The sequence below is a fragment of the Rhynchophorus ferrugineus genome, unplaced genomic scaffold, assembly GCF_030347505.1.
Source record: "Rhynchophorus ferrugineus isolate W39M unplaced genomic scaffold, kcgeb_rfMv2 rfM4, whole genome shotgun sequence".
NCBI lineage: Eukaryota > Metazoa > Arthropoda > Insecta > Coleoptera > Curculionidae > Rhynchophorus > Rhynchophorus ferrugineus.
In genome coordinates this window covers 34403886-34419647 of record NW_027472583.1, presented here as the reverse complement: position 1 = coordinate 34419647, position 15762 = coordinate 34403886, and the positions used below count along the sequence as shown (strand labels likewise).

Here is a 15762-nt window from a genome sequence, read left to right as displayed (position 1 = left end):
CCGCAGCAATTAATATTACTAATTGCAACTATCAACTACTAATCATTCAAGGCATGAACCCACTTTCTGGCCCACCGATAGTGATAAAGTGCCAGGACCTACTGGACTTTGATATTTCGAAGGACATATCATCAAATAAAATAAAATTCGAGAGCTTGTGCGACTTATGCTATCATCTCATCTCACTCCTGTATTATTGACGCTAGGCGCGACAATTTTGAAAAAAAAAACAAAGAAGTGTAATCTTACTAACAAATTTACTAACTGGGACAAACTCTCAAACTGGCTATACTTTATATTTTGATAAAGCAATTAGTATAATCAACATTTTTGTCGGTTAAAACTTAAGTATTCCTAAAAGTACCTACAATAAATTTTAACATAAATCCAAAAATTGTTATTAAACTTTAAAACTCAAATTATTTTCAATACTACTTTAAATGAAGAAAATATTGATAAAAAACGATCAAGTTGAAATAGAACTGGATCAAATTTTTTTGGATTAAATTTTTTATACTCAAGGCTTTATGGTAAACGAATCTCCCTCGGCGACATTTCAAACTTTCATATGAATAATCAGTCGCTATTATATTTATATATAAAGAGCCTAAATATAAAATTATTTGTAGATTCGAACTTCTATATCAGTTATAAAACTTTCTGATTTTTTTTAATTATAAACTGAGTAAACAAAATTTTAAAATATTTGGAATAAACGGAACACTTTCTCACAGTATAAATATTAATATTTTTTCAAAAATTCTCTTGCGATGGTATTTTCGGTTTAGATTTTCTTAAAAGTAATAAATGTAGATTAGATTTTGAATCCTCAAAATTGCTTATAAACGACGAAAGCTATCCTCTAGTTTCAATCAAAGACAATCCTCATTCAAATATTCATTCAATTATTAAAAACATAAAGAAGCAAATTATGTGAAGCAAATTTTTAATAAAACATTTAAATTATGATTTACAAAATAAAATTAAAAATTTATGTATAGAATATCTTAATATTGTTTTAGATAAAGATGAATGTTTAAATTTCAGTTGCAAAATATAATATTACATAAGAATAAATACAGAAAATCCCATATTTACAAAGACTATGTACTATTATATCCAAAAACAAGAAGTAAAAATCAAATCAATCCACCGATCGAAGAACAATAAATTATTTTGCTACTCTTTTTTATTTTAATTGGTAATTGATAATTATTTTGCTAAATAGTAAATAACAGAATTGTAAATAATAATAACAGAATACTAATACTATGAAGAACTGTGAAACTGTGAAATATAAGATAAATAATCTATATAAAATCGAAGCGCGCTAAAATTTTAAATGTTAAAGCAGAAAAATAGAGAAAACGACATTCAAACATTTAATAAACATTTTAATGTTGTATACTATTTTCCCTGTATATAAATAATAATTTAACATATCGGCAACGATGATGTTAGCTTGATGTCACTTTGTTCAGGAATGACACAGGTTAAATGTGTTTAATATCCGCTAGCCCCTAAGCATTACATTTTCGTTTAATTCGGAAAGTAATTTTGATTATTTGACATGCGCGTTTTCTCAAATTTTTGCTATAGAGAATATGTCAGGTAGTTCTCTATGATTTTTTGTTCATATTTGACACTTGTGGGGGTGCTGGAATTGAGATAAGGGGTTATTTATAATAAAAGCTGGACTAACATAAGAATGGCTGCAAGATTTTTCAAAAAGCTAGTAAGTACTAATTAGTTAGTTGATTTAATAGCTGTATCAGTCTCATTCATTTAAATGCAAGTTGAATGCATTTAAACCGAGCGTCCAGGAACCAAACAAAAATTTGCAATAATGTCTAGTTTTTTAAAGACAATGAATTTAAAAAACCTCCTTAGCGGAGTTTTAAAGATTTTCGGTAAGGACCCCGAAAAATTTGCCCAACAGAACATAAAAATAGTAAGTGTTATATAACTTTGACAGCCCCAATTATTAGTAGGTTAGGTCACATGCTATCAAATTTTTAAGACTTGACAAAACATATTTGCTAATAAAGGCGAATGGCAATATAGATATCGTTAATAAAGAATATATATACCTTGTTTTGTGTCAACTTTCTTTAACACTAATAAAATTTCATTAGGTTGCAGCTAAACCACTTGGCACAAGACTTTATAGTGGTGATGTAAAAAAATGCACTTTAATTCCTGGTGATGGGATAGGCCCAGAGATTTCGGCTGCTGTTCAGCAAATATTTGCTGCTGCAAATGTTCCTATTGAATGGGAAACAGTAGATGTAACACCCGTTAGGGGACCTGATGGTAAATTTGGAATTCCCCAAGCTGCAATCGATTCTGTCAATAGGTATGTAATACTTACTCAATGTATACAATATATCTAATAAGTAATATATACATAGAAACAAGATTGGGCTAAAAGGACCTCTTATGACCCCAGTTGGAAAGGGTCATAGATCTCTAAATTTAGCTTTAAGAAAAGAATTCAACTTATATGCTAATGTAAGGCCTTGTAGAAGTTTAGAAGGGTAAGTAATATCCCATAAAATTATTGTCAGATATTATATACTTTACTTTTTTAAGGTATAAAACTTTGTATGATGATGTGGATGTTGTAACAATAAGAGAAAACACAGAAGGTGAATACTCTGGTATTGAGCATGAAATTGTCGATGGTGTTGTACAGAGTATCAAATTGATCACTGAAGATGCTTCAATGAGAGTTGCTGAATTTGCTTTCCAGTATGCAATAGAGAACAATAGAAAAAAGGTTACAGCAGTTCATAAAGCAAACATTATGTAAGTTTGATATATAATACTTTAGCTCATAAACATTTAATTTTATTATTTTTTTAAGGCGAATGTCAGATGGTTTATTTTTACGTTGTTGTCGTGAAATGGCCAAGAAATATCCTGACGTAAAGTTTGAAGAAAAATACTTAGACACTGTTTGCTTAAATATGGTGCAAGATCCCTCTCTCTATGATGTTTTGGTAATGCCCAATTTATATGGTGACATTTTGTCAGATATGTGTGCTGGTCTAGTAGGTGGTTTAGGTTTAACACCATCAGGAAATATTGGACTTAATGGAGCCTTATTTGAATCAGTAAGTATAATCAGTGGTAGACTAATATAAAAGGGATGTTTCAAATTCAATAAAATGCTATTTTTACTTCAGGTTCATGGTACGGCACCTGATATTGCTGGTCAAGACAAAGCTAATCCAACTGCTCTCCTATTATCTGCAGTAATGATGTTAAAATATATGCAGTTGGCTCCTTACGCCAATGTAATTGAGAAGGCCTGCTTTGAAACTATAAAAGAAGCTAAATACTTAACAGGTAATGTGCTGGTTATTAATGTAAAATTATGTCTGAAGACATCTTTATTTACAGGTGACTTGGGCGGCAAAGCCAAATGCTCAGAATTCACCAATGAAATTTGCGACAAGATCTCCAAAAGTTCATAATTTTCATAGGTAATTTATCAGTTGTTTGCAGGTCTAAGAAATATAGCTAAGCTAATTTTTAATTCTCTGAGAGTTTTACCAGAAATTATGCAATCGGTACCTCATAATTTAAAGCTATCTGTTTGTAACTATTAAGTGAAATTATCAGAGAATGTCATAAATACCAAAAAAAAACAACTAGAAAATTTATTTATTTTACATTTACGGCGCATCTATAATCAGTGTTACCTAGGAGTAATTTTTTCATATTATTTAATTATATTTATACTGTCGAAAAATTCGTCATCTTTAATTGTCTTTGTATATGTACATGTACATTTGTAATAGTCTAAGTCGAATTGCGATTTTAAAACACTTGTTAATTACTCAATAGTGCATACCAGTAACACTTGTAAAGATATGTTACTTTGTTCAGTATTGTTATGAAATGCTCATCATCGAATTTGGGTTTTTATTGATGTGATTTTTTGTGTTGTATTTATAATTTAATTTATGTAATATAATAAAATAGTTACCTATTATATTCAATTATTTTACTGATTATGGCCAAATAGATTATTTTAAAAATAGCAAATTAAAGATGTAATCTTTTCTTACCTTAATACTTAGCGTCATGAAAAATTATAATGGTAATTGTTATAATATATTGCCTGAATGATTCAACTTTTAAAATATCTTATCAAAGAAAAAAATAATCTCTATGAATTAGCCACATATTTTCAGTTGTGACTAGCAGCTAGTGGGCCTATATACCAGCTGATCAATTCATTTTAAAACATTAGCTGTTGAAAATAGGAAAAAATTTATTATTACAAAGACATTTTTACTTACATATTAAGACTTTTTTAATTACAGAGTTACTCTTGTATATTGAGTAACTTATCCTTTAAAGATGTTGAAAATGTGAAATCTGAATTTTTAATCCGCACGTAACCTGAAAATGAACTGTAAAGCAAATGTTGCTTAAAACTAATAAATCGACGAAAGTTTCTAATTACTTTAAACTACAAAAATATTAAAATTGTTTAGTGATTCGGTCATTCAATTGTCATGTTGTGGAACATGCAACGAGTTCCATTTGTGTTTGATAAAAATAGAAATAAAACAAAATCATGGCAATGCTACTATTAGCTGCTTATCAATATTAGATGACAAAAATTATGTTTGGATAAACAAATATCAGAAGATCTTAGAATTTGTGATTGATTTTAATCTTAGTTACCTATAAACTATTGTAGGTAGGAACAATTGGCTCTCAAAACTCGGCCGCAATGGCTTTGATAGGTAACTAATGTAAAGCCAAATATACTTAAACAATTATCATACTATAAAGCGTTTTTTATGTTATTTAGAAGATAATATAATAACTCATCACAATTAATAACAATATTGTCAATAATCAAAAGCTAAAAAATGTTTATGGTGATCGATCCCCGTCAGAGACAGTTTAAGTATACTAGTGACCGCCGTGGCTGAAATTCAAGTTACTAAGGCTGGTTTTCACAGTATTTTCAATATAAGATCAGAAATGTATTTGATACATAACATTAATTAAAATAATAAATATCTGTATATTAAAACATATTAAAATATATGTAAATTAGCTCAAGAACTAACACACATTAATATTTTTTAAATTTACCAATAGGTTACCGATCAACTGAACATTATAACAAGATTATTAAAGCAATAACGAGTATAATTACGTAATATATTTTTTACGATTTGGAAATGTATATTAAAGGAATGTCTTTACAATCATTAACTTAGCTTTTAATTTTCCAAAACTTAAGTCTATAAAATAAATAGTTAAAATAATTGATGCAAGGTCCAAAGCATAAAACATGCCATATAGTCACATATCTTATTGCATAATCACTAAACACCCAATGCTTTAAAATGTTTACAATGTTTTGTTAATATAAATTCAAAATTTATTCTATTAGTTCTATGTGTTGCGTCTATGCAAATTATATAGTTAGTTTCATTTTAACTCTTCCATATTTTAATTACTTTATTTATATACTTATATAGTCCTTTATCCTTATTTATCTTTTATTCAAATTTGTCACATAAAATATATATTGAAAAACAATAAATTTAATAAAACCATGCTTGTTTGATAAAATAATAATTTCTTTACTTAAATTTTTAAAGAAAATTGTATTGATTTTTGAAATACATAACGTATTTCACTCTTCAATCTTGCCCTTGCAGATAGCATATCTTTAATTTGTCTTTCATTAATCTATTGCTTTCTACTTTATCTTATGTCCTACGTGGGAACTAACCAACAAATGAGAAATCAAAATTCTATGAAACTATTTTATAAATGTTAATATTCGATGGAACATTCATTTTAACACTTGATGCACAAATTAATTTGTTTATTACCTACAATATTCGGTTAGTGCTTAGTTAAGAAATGCATTTACTAATGAAACCTGAAATGAATCAGAAGTTAATACCACTAAAGTTTAGAGGGCATTTTTAACATCCTTTAGAATTACCTCTAATAAAATATTATACCATGACTCCAGAACTATAACGAACTCAAGAACAATTATTCATTTTTTTTCTTCATCAGAGATCAAATTAAGTTCGGTCCGAACCTTCATAGAGTCAAGACGCGTTTTTTCCTTCCCGAAAACGAGTCTCTCTCTAAAAATCATGGCAGTCATATCATTGGTGAAATGACCAACCCAAAGTGAAGTAAACACGTTCTCTCAAACAAAAGGCGTGCCACGTTTTCCAAAAAGGGAAAAAAGTGAAAGTTAGTGAATTTTTTTTTAATTATAACAATACAACATAATGGATTTAAATATATTACTGAAAGAAAACGAATAACGAGCGTCTGCACCATCAACTGTTGCAATTAACTGAGGATATGGCTGCTATCCGTTTGCAACTGCAAGGTCACACGTAAGATACACCTAAAAGGCATACTAATTATACAGAAGACTACTACACTGATAAAGACGAACTAGCATTAGAGGTAGGAGAACAGTCTGATTGGACCGAAGTAAGAAACAAGAAGGATAAAAAGAGGAAGAAGTCAGAGATGTCGCCTTCGCCAATCGCAAAAAGTGCTATAAACATTAAAAAAAGAAGCAAGAAGACAAAATCCCTCTACCCCCTACGATCAAGGTAAGCAACGTTGGAAATTTTAAGTTATTTAGATCACAAATAAAGGGAGTAGCTACTGACCGAGTGCAGTTTAAAGCTTTGTCTAACGATGATATGAACGTAACCCTTAATAATGAAACATATTACATGAATATAAAAAAGCATCTCATTGAGATAAAGAAAGACATTCATTCAAAAAAAGTGATAAGCGGTATAGAGTCGTCATTACCGTCCACAACAAATCAAGACGATATTAAATCGGAATTACGGGCTTACAGGCAAGAAATGGCAGTCGTCACGCCTATAGCGAAAAAGACAACTAATATAAATGGTGAAAAACAAATTAAAACTTTTCCATTGTTCTACGTACAAAACGAAAATAATAAAAATATATATGACATAAATTATTTAGTAAATTGTAGGGTAAAAGTGGAACCTCCGAAGAAAAGTAAAAATATACCACAATGCCCAAACTGCCAACATATTGAACGCACTAAAATGTTTTGCAGTAGGGAACCAAGATGTGTGAAATGTGCCGATAAACATCACACAGCTCAGTGCAGAAAACAACGCAATAACGTAGTAACATACGTGTTGTGCAATGAAATAGGTCACCCTGCCAATTATAAAAGAAATGCAGTATATCAAAAAAAAACTCCAGCTAAAGAAAAATACAGCAGAACAGCGCTTAGGACAAAATGACAAAGCCAAAAACTCTGAAACAATATCTACCGTTGAAAATATAAAAAAAACCCAAGAAATGAAAAGAAAAGAGAAGAAAAATGCCGAAGACGCCATTTGTAAAACATGTTAGCATACATAAGGGCCAGTTCGGCTAGCCCTCGGTTCGACTCACAATTTCAATCACTAACGCTTATTAATATACTTTTAATATATTATATTAGATGATAAATTTATTTATCAGTGTTATTTTTCGACTAGCAGCAGTCTTCCGAGACGCCTCCAAAAATAGGTTTATCTGATACTATCTCTGATTCACTTCTTTCTGGATGTCCAACTCAATCACGCGGTCAAGTGGTACAAGGCGACTGTAGATTAATCCGAGTAAGTCTCAGGCTATTATGTTCTACAGATGGAGCTAATTATCCAGAAAGCTACTTACCGCGGTCTCCACTTTGACCGTAGATTCCGTTGTTCATCCCAAATTCGACAAGCATTCACCAGCTGCAAAGGCAGTTGTGTGTATTCTAAACTATTTCTGTTACTCCCCAGAAATAGCAAAATCTCCATCGCCCTGAAGGTGTAAGAAGTAAAATAATACAAGTATTTTAGAAATTCTGAGAAATATTATGGGTTCATCCAGATAATATAGGACCAATTACTTACTCCGAGACCTTCGGATCACAACTTCTAACAATTTATAGAGGAAATCAACAGATTTGCCACCAGACATGAGGACTCCATTCTCAAAACCAAATCGTGTGATCTTATGTAGTTATGCAATGAAGTGCGTTAAACGGTAAAAATACTGAAAAGTTCTACTAATTTTTATTATATTTTATTAGAAACTAAATAAGAACCAACAGGTTTTCCTAGATAAGTACTTAATTTTAATTTTACTTGGCAACGACAATAATGTATTAATAAATTTTTAAAAAGTTCTTTTAATTTTTCTCCATATAACATATTTAAAAATCATCATCTTTTAATTCATAATATTTTCCACCAAAATATACAATTAGAAACAATAAATATACTATTTTACAAAATAATAACTTGTTTACATCCCGCGACAAAACTTTAGGACGATATACTATTTTTCATTACAACACTTAATAAAAATAAATCTTGGTGCTATTAGATTCTAATTAACGGTTAGTCATGGCCATTCATATAAACAATACAACGAAACAGCTATTGTTTACTTACATGTTCTGCGCAAAATTCTGCAGTTCGAACCATGTGACTGAACTATAGCACAGTTAAAAAAAGTACTGATCAATATTTAAATTTTTACTGCAGTAATGGGTTTAACATTTTAACACTTTTCTCAAATGCATGATCTGGGCCTCTGAAAATACTCATTCCCCCGTAGCTGGATAATCTTTACGTTGATCCGGCGGGGCTAGATGAGACATTGATCTATAATCCATCAAACATGGATTAAAGCGCCGGGAATTGGTCGCCTGTTGAAAGACTAACAACTCGGTCAGCAGAAACTTTAACTTCTCTGAAATGCCTGGTGCATTATATGCTTCTTCTTCTGTTAGTTTTCTTAGGAACCTTATAATTTATATCTTGCCGAAACAACTCCCAAGTAATTAACTCTACATCCTCCTACGATTATTTTATACTTGGCCAATTTCCACATTGTCTAATAGCTTTGCACCTATATATACTGAAATTCTACTTCAATCTCCAAAACTATATTTCTTCTTTCATTTTTTGCTTTCCAACTAAATACTATTTTAATTACATTTACTGCCATATTTTATAACATGTTTGCCTTGTATATTATTATTTACTTTGCCCAACTATAAACTGTTTATCCTTATTGTTTTTCTGCAAACCCTTGTTGTATTTTACTTTCACACTATTCTTGTTCATGTATTTCATTACTTGATTTCTATTTTGATCATTTTTGCCTTTTAACTAAATTGTTCTTAATAGATTTATTTGCGTTTAAAAGTTAATTTATTTTCTGATTAGTTGCCGTTGATTATCTTTTAACAAAAGTTTTGTAAGTTATTGTTATTTTGCCTTGATTTCGATCATAAATGTTACAGAAGAATCATATTGAATGTATGTATATGAAGAATGTATGTATATACTACAACTTTTAAATTTACAATTCCAAAATTTTAACTTATGTCCCTAGTGTAAGCGTTTACATATGATTATATCTATCATGATCATGTCTAAAGAATTGTTGACGAAAATAGGTGATTTCTATTTGTGAGAACAGAAAAGTTGTTAATTCAGGTTAAAATTATGCATGAATTCTTTCAAAGATACAACCTTTAAACTGATAATAATTTCAAGCCATATCTAGACCAAAATTCATACTACTACAATTGGCACATTCATCAGATTTAAGAAGGTTGTTCTGCTATCTTTTTTAAGTTAATTATATAATATTCCATTCCAGGAAATCACCAAAATTAAAAGAATTTGGATTAGCTTACATTAGGTGAAACCCAAGTTATAAAAAGTTTTTGTATTGTTTAATACTCAAATGATTGAACTAATTAACTAAATCATAGATAATTTGACAAATGAAATGCGGGTATCTTCCTTTAGAGAAAATATTTTATTTTAATCATTTGCTATTTTATATATTTGTAACAAAATATAAACTATAAAATTACTGTATTTTCAATATCAATAGTACTATTTTCAAGATTATTATTAAATTAGACTACCATTTTGATTTATTCCCAAAATATTTTAAATTTACTGAACTAAACCATCCATTCGAAGTATTTATTTGTATTCATTTATTCAAATTATTCACACACTGATATGGTCTGTTGTCAGCCCTAAAATTTTGCCAAGAATGTTATTACAGCAGTACAATGTTGACTGAAATTTGTATAGTCTTGCTCTATATAAAATTTCTTTCGTCTGAGGGTTAAAAATCTGTTCTTTGAACATTTATTTTAAAATTCTCAGAATGGGCCATATTAATTAAAATACATATTGATAGTACCCAAAAATACATAGTGTTTATAGGAAATACTAGCTGACCCGACAGACTTCGTCCTGTCAAAAAGATTTGTAATGTGGCAGTTTTTGTGCCTACGTATTTTAAAAAATTCTCCTGAACAGAACCATCACCCTGGTGATAGGGCGTTGTGAATAAAAAATAATTAAATAAAACATATATAAGGATTGAAAAGTAAGTAATCGCTTTATTGTTAATCATGTGAATCATAATTATTATTATTATTATCATTATATTGCTTTGTGGTATACGATGTTTTTTGTTTGATTACCTGGCGCATAGATAAACAAATCTGATGGTTTTCCAACACGGGAACAGGCAACATACAATTGACCATGTGAGAAACATGGGTTTTCTAGATTAATACCACAAACACTTAATGATTGCCCCTGGGACTTGTTTATAGTCATAGCAAAAGCAAGCCGTCAACATGTCTATAGGAAATTTGCCATTACCAATGTCAATGAGTTGTTTAGAGAATATGTTTCCAGATTGGTCATTTTGCAACTCGACACGCATATTCTTGCTTAAATGAAGTACTTTAACATGTTTCCACAAATTGGAGGACTTTAGACATGCATTGAGTTCATCAGCTGGCGTTGATCGTGGAATCACTGGCAATGTTTGACGAAAATCTCCTGCTAATAAAATCATTGCACCACCAAATCGGTTATTATTGCTACGTAGATCTTTTAAGGTTCTGTCTAAAGCCTCCAAAGATTTTTTATGTGCCATCGTGCATTCATCCCAAACAATCAATTTACATTGCTGCAAAACCTTTGCCATTGCAGAGTTCTTCGAAACGTTGCAGGTTGGAGTTTCATTGCTGTGCATATTTAATGGCAATTTTAGTGCTGAATGGGCTGTTCGACCACCTTCAAGCAAAGTTGCTGCGATTCCCGACGAAGCGAGTGCAAGTGCAATTTTATTTTGTGAGCGAATTGTTGCTAATATTAATGAAATAAAAAAAGTTTTTCCTGTACCACCAGGTGCATCTAAGAAATAAATCCCTCCAGTTTCATCATTTGTTACTTTCATAAGAGTTTCAAATACATACTTCTGTTGTTCATTTAACAGTGGAAGATTTGTTTGAATTTATTCTTTCAAAGCGTTGAGATCATACAGTCTTTCTCGATGCAACTCTTGGTTAAAAGCGTCATGCATTGGACGATTGGGCGCGGTCAGGCCTAATTGAATTAATAGTTTGTTTGACATTATCAAGCACATGTCCTCAATTGAAATCAATGCTTCATTGTAAATTTCTTCACTGATTTGTATATTTGGATTTCCCATTCTATTCCGTATTTGATACAAAATATCATCACACATATAATCTTTGTACTTCATCCACAAATCAATTGGGTTTGATGGGAAGCATGTAGATATGATTATAGAAAACAATGTTCGTATTTGATGAGTGTGTGATGATATTACAGCATCATTGAGAGTTTGATCCCAATGAGCGTCATTTTCAAGCAATTGCAAACGTTGACAGGCTTCTCTGTAGGATCCACACAATTCACCATCAACAGTTCGTAACTGTTGGAATGATGTTGGGCCACGTACATTGACTAATAGCAGTCGTAAATAAAAACATTCATCATTGCTTGGATGTACTGAATAAATCCGGCCAATCGCATCGGTGGAATATACATCTGTATATCCTGGAACTGGTTTTCCTTGTTTCCGTCGTATAAATCTCCTTGAGGATTGATTCCAGGTATAATATTTTGGCATTTCAGAATATAGCAATGTTTGTGCGAAATCATCGTTTTGGCATGTCTCAAAAAAACTGGTTAATGTAGTAGATGGTGGCTGAGCAGCTCTTTGTACTGCGTTCTGTGCTGTAAAATACACTCTTTGTCCATTTTCTAAATGCACAGCTAAGTGAACAACAGAAGGGTGTCTCTCATGAATAGGAAAAGAAAATATTCGCCAAACTGCTTCATTACTACTGACATAGCGGCCCATTTGGTATTGGGTAACTTCATCATTAGAATTCTCTGCACCAATTCCAATCACAGCCATATCACTCCCTTTGGTTACATATTTGCAAATGTATTTAATCGATTTCACTGAATGGCAAGATTCAACGTTGATGTGTGCTTTGAATGTCTTTGATAAAATGGGTGAATATGGAACAATCCAACGATTATCTATTTCAATATCTTGTTAATTTAATTTGACAATTGTTGATTTTCCATTGTCTGCTGTCGATCTGCGACGATACAATGGATAACCGTCATTACCAGTAATTGTTTCCGATATTAATGTCCGTGGATATCGTTTTGAACATTTACCATCCATCATACACGGTGAATTTTGATTAAGAGTTCCACAGGGACCATGTATCATGTTTTTGATAACTACCTCATGCAATCCAGGATCTACTTGTACATTAGGGATTTCAGCTGATATCACTGCATCAACTTCATTTGGCCTTATCTTTTCAACCAACCAAATCAAAATGTGTGCATGTGGCAATCCTCGTTTCTGCCACTCCACAGAATACATCCAGCAGCGTGTCTCACCAAACACATTATGTTTTACGATGAAATTCATTAAAGATTTCAACTTTTGTCTAAAGACTCTGGCTGTAATATCATGACGATCAATGGGTGATTGCCCAGGGAATAACTCCTGCTTAATTTCTATCCATTGCGGATTGCATGTAAATGTGATGAACAAATCTGCTGTACCATAATGACGAACATACGACATGGCATCTTGAGCATATTCGTGCATATGCCGAGGGCTTCCGATGTATGTTGCTGGAAGAATAGTCATCCGACCGACATTCTGTGCATTTCCATCAGTATTAATCGCATCTCGAAGGTGAATATACTCTTCAGATCGGAGTTTGGTTTGATTCAACCTGATGAATGTTAATCTCTCCGTTTCAATTTTAACATAAATGTCAACAACATATTTGTGATATAATCGCCGACATTTCAATATGTGATTATCTTCATTTTCCCGAATCATTAGGCGGTATGAATAGTTCATTGAACTGACTTTTTTGTTGGTTTCAGAACCTGTAAATAGATTTTGTTTTAATAACATTCAAATATAAAATTAAAATACGTAATATAGTGACTGAGATATTATCGCCATAGCTAAACTAATATTTTAGTTACCTGTAATGGGATTTATCATTTTTATTGAGAAATCGTAGCCATCTTCACCTTGTCAAAATATAATGGGATATTGCAGTGCATCATATGAGCGGTGTGTTTCCTTTATACGTTGTAATTGATCATTCCGACGATGTAAAACAATATCACGGGATTCCAAGTTTTCTCCAACTACAACGACAGCAACTTCATCAATAGTTGGTGCATTAAAACGTCTTGTATGTTGACCTGCAGGTGTTTTATCAGCTCTGATTACAATTTTGTGATTATCGGATGGCATCAGATCCAGGGCAGTTTTAAACAATATAATCAATTGATTGTGTTGATGAAATAAAGTTTGTAATTGTTCTACAATAGACCTTTTTACTAAATTGTTATGTGCACAACGCAGATCAATTTCTTGTGGTGAATTGCCCATAAAATAAATTTGCAGGAATTTGTTGTCGCTATCTGACACTGGTAACAGTGAACCTGCTCTGTGATATATTTGCCCTTGTATCTGTAAATAAAAAAAATATTATGGTGTGGTATAAATTAATGGATTGTCAATGATCAAACTTAAATAATATTTGATCTTAAAAAGTATATATTTAGTTTTAACTAATATCTATCAAATATAAAATATAATAAAAGTGTCACTGAAACTGAATCACCATATAATATGATGACTAAGTGATATATTTCGTAATGATTAAGAAATTGAAGATTAGTAACACATCTTAACTTTGGTGACAGAAAATTTTGTTCGCTAAAATAATTATGAGTAACTGCTATAATACATACCTTGAAAGTTGGCATAAAATTTTCCCGAACTGCATTTGTTGCCCCAAATGAAGTCATTTGAAAGCAATTGTTATATTGTTGAATATGTGTCAAAAAGTGTATAGAATCTGTTCCTATTCCTGAAACCAATGAGTACAATGGTTCTGGTGGTGGATCCAATTGTATCAATTTCACTTTACCATTTGCGCAACACAATCCATTGGCTTCGTTTTTGTATTTTAATGCCTTACAGTGTGAGCAAACCAAGTTCATAGAACCAATAACAACACATTGGTAGTTACTGTAGTCAATTGACACATCGTAACTGAAAGCAGCTGGATTCAAACTTGCGCGATTATTAGTTGAATGTCGCGCTCGCGCTTCACGCGTTTGTGATATCCGAATTCTTTCACGTTCATTTCCGTCGTCACGTTCTTGTGCAGTACGATTAGATCGGTAATTAGCTTGGTTTATAGCATTTCTGGTTCTTCTACCTAAATTGCTTCGTCTTATAGGAGGCATATCAAATATAAATTATTTTTTCACTAATCACGAACTAAACAAACACTAACTAACTAAACACTCTGCACAAAACACGATATACGAATTTGTTTCGTGTATCACTTGACAATTCATCTGTCATCTGTCAAAAGTCATCTGTAACAGACAACTTTTTTTTTTAAATTTGATATGACTTGAACTCAAATCCTTTTAAGCCGTACGAATTGTTTTATTTATTTAAAATTTGAATTAAATTTTAAACAAATAAAAAATTTTAAATAAATAAAACAATTCGTACGGATTAAAAGGATTTGAGTTCAAGTCATATCAAATTTAAAAAAAAAAAGTTGTCTGTTACAGATGACTTTTGACAGATGACAGATGAATTGTCAACTGATACACGAAACAAATTCAAACAAAAAGGGCTATTTTTAGGGTTTTTCCAGCAATAATTCTAATTTTTCTCGCCGTAAAAACCATCCCTGAACTTCAACGAACATTTTAAAAAAAGATTTGGCCAAATTGGTCCAGGCGTTGTTGAGTTATGCGCTTAGGAACATATTTTGCGATTCATTTTTATATATAAGATTATCATTATGCTACAATTGGGCTTCTATTAAATTTAAAAATGAAAATGAAATTTATGATATTGAACTTGAAATATAAATTATATCTAATTATACCTAATTTTGCTGAAATTATTTAGCGACTAATCAGATTATCTTATTAATTATGTATTTTAATGAATTATATTTGTTTTTAAATTGAATCGTCATAATTGGTTTGTTTGATGATTGCAAATTATTTAAATCTTGTATAAAATCACTAAAGTCTATTCTTGCTAATTCTAACATGGAATTTAAAATAGTAATCTTGGATGTTAAAAATATCTCGATTCCTAATTTTTGCGTTATTGTATACTAATTTTGCCTGATTTAATAACAATGGTTATTTTACCACTATGTGCATCCTACAAAGTTTACTGTGGATTAATTTGCTATTTTCCGTCAGAAGATCTTCAATAATATTCTTCCAATAGGTCTGTTTCTGTGTGAATGCTATTGGTTTTTTCTAT

The 15762-nt window shown here is 31.0% G+C and overlaps 2 protein-coding genes across 4 annotated transcripts; one reads left to right on the top strand and one right to left on the bottom strand.

Moving 5' to 3' along the window:
• Nucleotides 1-1572: 1572 nt before the first annotated feature.
• Idh3a (isocitrate dehydrogenase [NAD] subunit alpha, mitochondrial) lies at nucleotides 1573-4002 on the top strand. 2 transcript variants are annotated; one of them, XM_076402013.1, is made up of 7 exons: nucleotides 1573-1735; nucleotides 2136-2356; nucleotides 2412-2537; nucleotides 2593-2808; nucleotides 2867-3116; nucleotides 3189-3351; nucleotides 3406-4002. In XM_076402013.1, the coding sequence occupies exons 1-7, from the start codon at nucleotides 1709-1711 to the stop codon at nucleotides 3477-3479; spliced, it is 1077 nt and encodes a 358-aa protein (XP_076258128.1). In that variant the 5' UTR covers nucleotides 1573-1708; the 3' UTR covers nucleotides 3480-4002. The 2 variants fall into 2 exon arrangements, with proteins under 2 accessions (XP_076258128.1, XP_076258127.1); XM_076402012.1 differs by having other exon boundaries at nucleotides 1636-1951.
• An 8347-nt stretch (nucleotides 4003-12349) lies between these two features.
• On the bottom strand, nucleotides 12350-14810 carry LOC143195123 (uncharacterized). Of its 2 annotated transcripts, XR_013005474.1 has the most exons (4): nucleotides 14387-14810; nucleotides 14208-14326; nucleotides 13428-13923; nucleotides 13193-13325 (listed from the first exon to the last, which is right to left on the bottom strand). XR_013005474.1 is itself a non-coding variant. In XM_076402018.1 (2 exons), exons 1-2 carry the CDS (start codon nucleotides 13444-13446, stop codon nucleotides 12463-12465), a joined length of 882 nt encoding a protein of 293 aa, XP_076258133.1. In that variant the 5' UTR covers nucleotides 13447-13584; the 3' UTR covers nucleotides 12350-12462. The 2 variants fall into 2 exon arrangements, 1 of the variants encoding a protein (XP_076258133.1); XM_076402018.1 differs by lacking the exons at nucleotides 14208-14326; nucleotides 14387-14810 and having other exon boundaries at nucleotides 12350-13325; nucleotides 13428-13584.
• Between the last annotated feature and the right edge of the window lie 952 nt (nucleotides 14811-15762).